Raw genomic sequence first — 1,293 nt, 5'->3', positions numbered from 1 at the left:
ATATATATACACGTGATGGAATGTTTTTATTGATATTTTTGATTCCAGAACCAAATTAGGTAATATCAGGTCTTTTTAAAAATCAACCAATCAAATCACTTCATTATCACATCACCATACACATACAGTGGGGAAAAAAAGTATTAAATTAATTATAAAATAACTCCATTTTAATTATTATACAACATTTACCTAGTTATTATATTAATTATAAAATAACTACGTAAATGTTGTTCAAACTAGTTTTAGATGAAGTTCAGCATTAATATGTATATAAAAAAATGCCTTTTGACATTTCACTGCTTTTGTTATTTTGATAAGTGCATGAAAGCTGATACTGTACATATATATAATTTGAAAAACCTCAATTCTTATTTTGTGAAAAAACTGTCCGTTGTGGAAAATTTTTATTGATATTTTTGAACTGTGTTTCGTAGCATAGTAACTTCATATCTTTTGTTTCCCCAGCTGGAGGTTTGTGTTCTACCTGCTTGCTTTCAGCGCGGGATTCGCGTCTTTAATTAACGTGAGTCGACATTTGAACTTTTATTCCCTCGTGAACCCAAGTGTGTCTTGGGGTTGGTGTCTTTTGAGTCGTCCCCTAGTTAAAGGCTGGTTTAGTCAGAAGCCTTAAATGCTTTAAAGCATTTTTTGAACAAGCTTGAGCTTTGTTGTTGTGAATGCACACGGTTCTAATGTTTTTCTGAATGACTGGTTTTCACTGCATGACTGGCTCTTTTGTTGTTAAAGGAAGTAGTTTTGTTGTCTGTGTTTGGTTTTAATGGTGGTTGTGTGAAAGTGACCGCAGTGTTCTCTTCCTCATAGACGCCCTGGTTCTGGGATCAGAGAGAGTGCTGGAGAGGGTTTCCTCAACAGGTGAGCTCACCTGTCTGAACTACACACGCACCTGCACTATTCAGTGTACATCTGGCATACAGACACTCCATGTGACAAGATTCTTAAGTTTTGTTTTATTTTTTGAAAGAAATGAATGCCTTTGTTCATCAAGGATGCATTAAATTGATCAAAAGTGCCAGTAAAGACATTTCTAATGTTACGTAAGATTTCTATTTCTAATAAATGCTGTTCTTTTGAACTTTCTATTCATCTGTGAATCCTGAAAAATAAAATATATCACGGTTTCCACAAAAATATGAAGCAGCACAACTGTTTTCAACACGGATAATAATCAGAAATGTTTCTTGAGCAGCAAATCAGCATATTAGAATGATTTCTGAAGATCATGTGACACTGAAGAATGGAGTAATGATGCTGAAAATTCAGCTTTGATCA

The 1,293-nt window shown here is 34.0% G+C and overlaps 1 protein-coding gene across 2 annotated transcripts in view; it reads left to right on the top strand.

Moving 5' to 3' along the window:
- LOC107724109 (ceramide synthase 2-like) overlaps positions 1-1,293 on the top strand; it is a 14,986-nt gene that overhangs the window by 8,081 nt on the left and 5,612 nt on the right. For both annotated transcript variants that reach the window (XM_016532913.1, XM_016532904.1), the window contains exons 5-6: positions 469-526; positions 826-876. In XM_016532913.1, coding sequence (XP_016388399.1) covers positions 469-526; positions 826-876 — 109 coding nt within the window. The remainder of the gene's footprint in view (positions 1-468; positions 527-825; positions 877-1,293) is intronic.

This window comes from Sinocyclocheilus rhinocerous, unplaced genomic scaffold (genome assembly GCF_001515625.1).
Source record: "Sinocyclocheilus rhinocerous isolate Xijiao unplaced genomic scaffold, SAMN03320098_v1.1 scaffold102, whole genome shotgun sequence".
Lineage (NCBI taxonomy): Eukaryota > Metazoa > Chordata > Actinopteri > Cypriniformes > Cyprinidae > Sinocyclocheilus > Sinocyclocheilus rhinocerous.
This window is presented reverse-complemented; position numbering and strand designations above follow the sequence as displayed.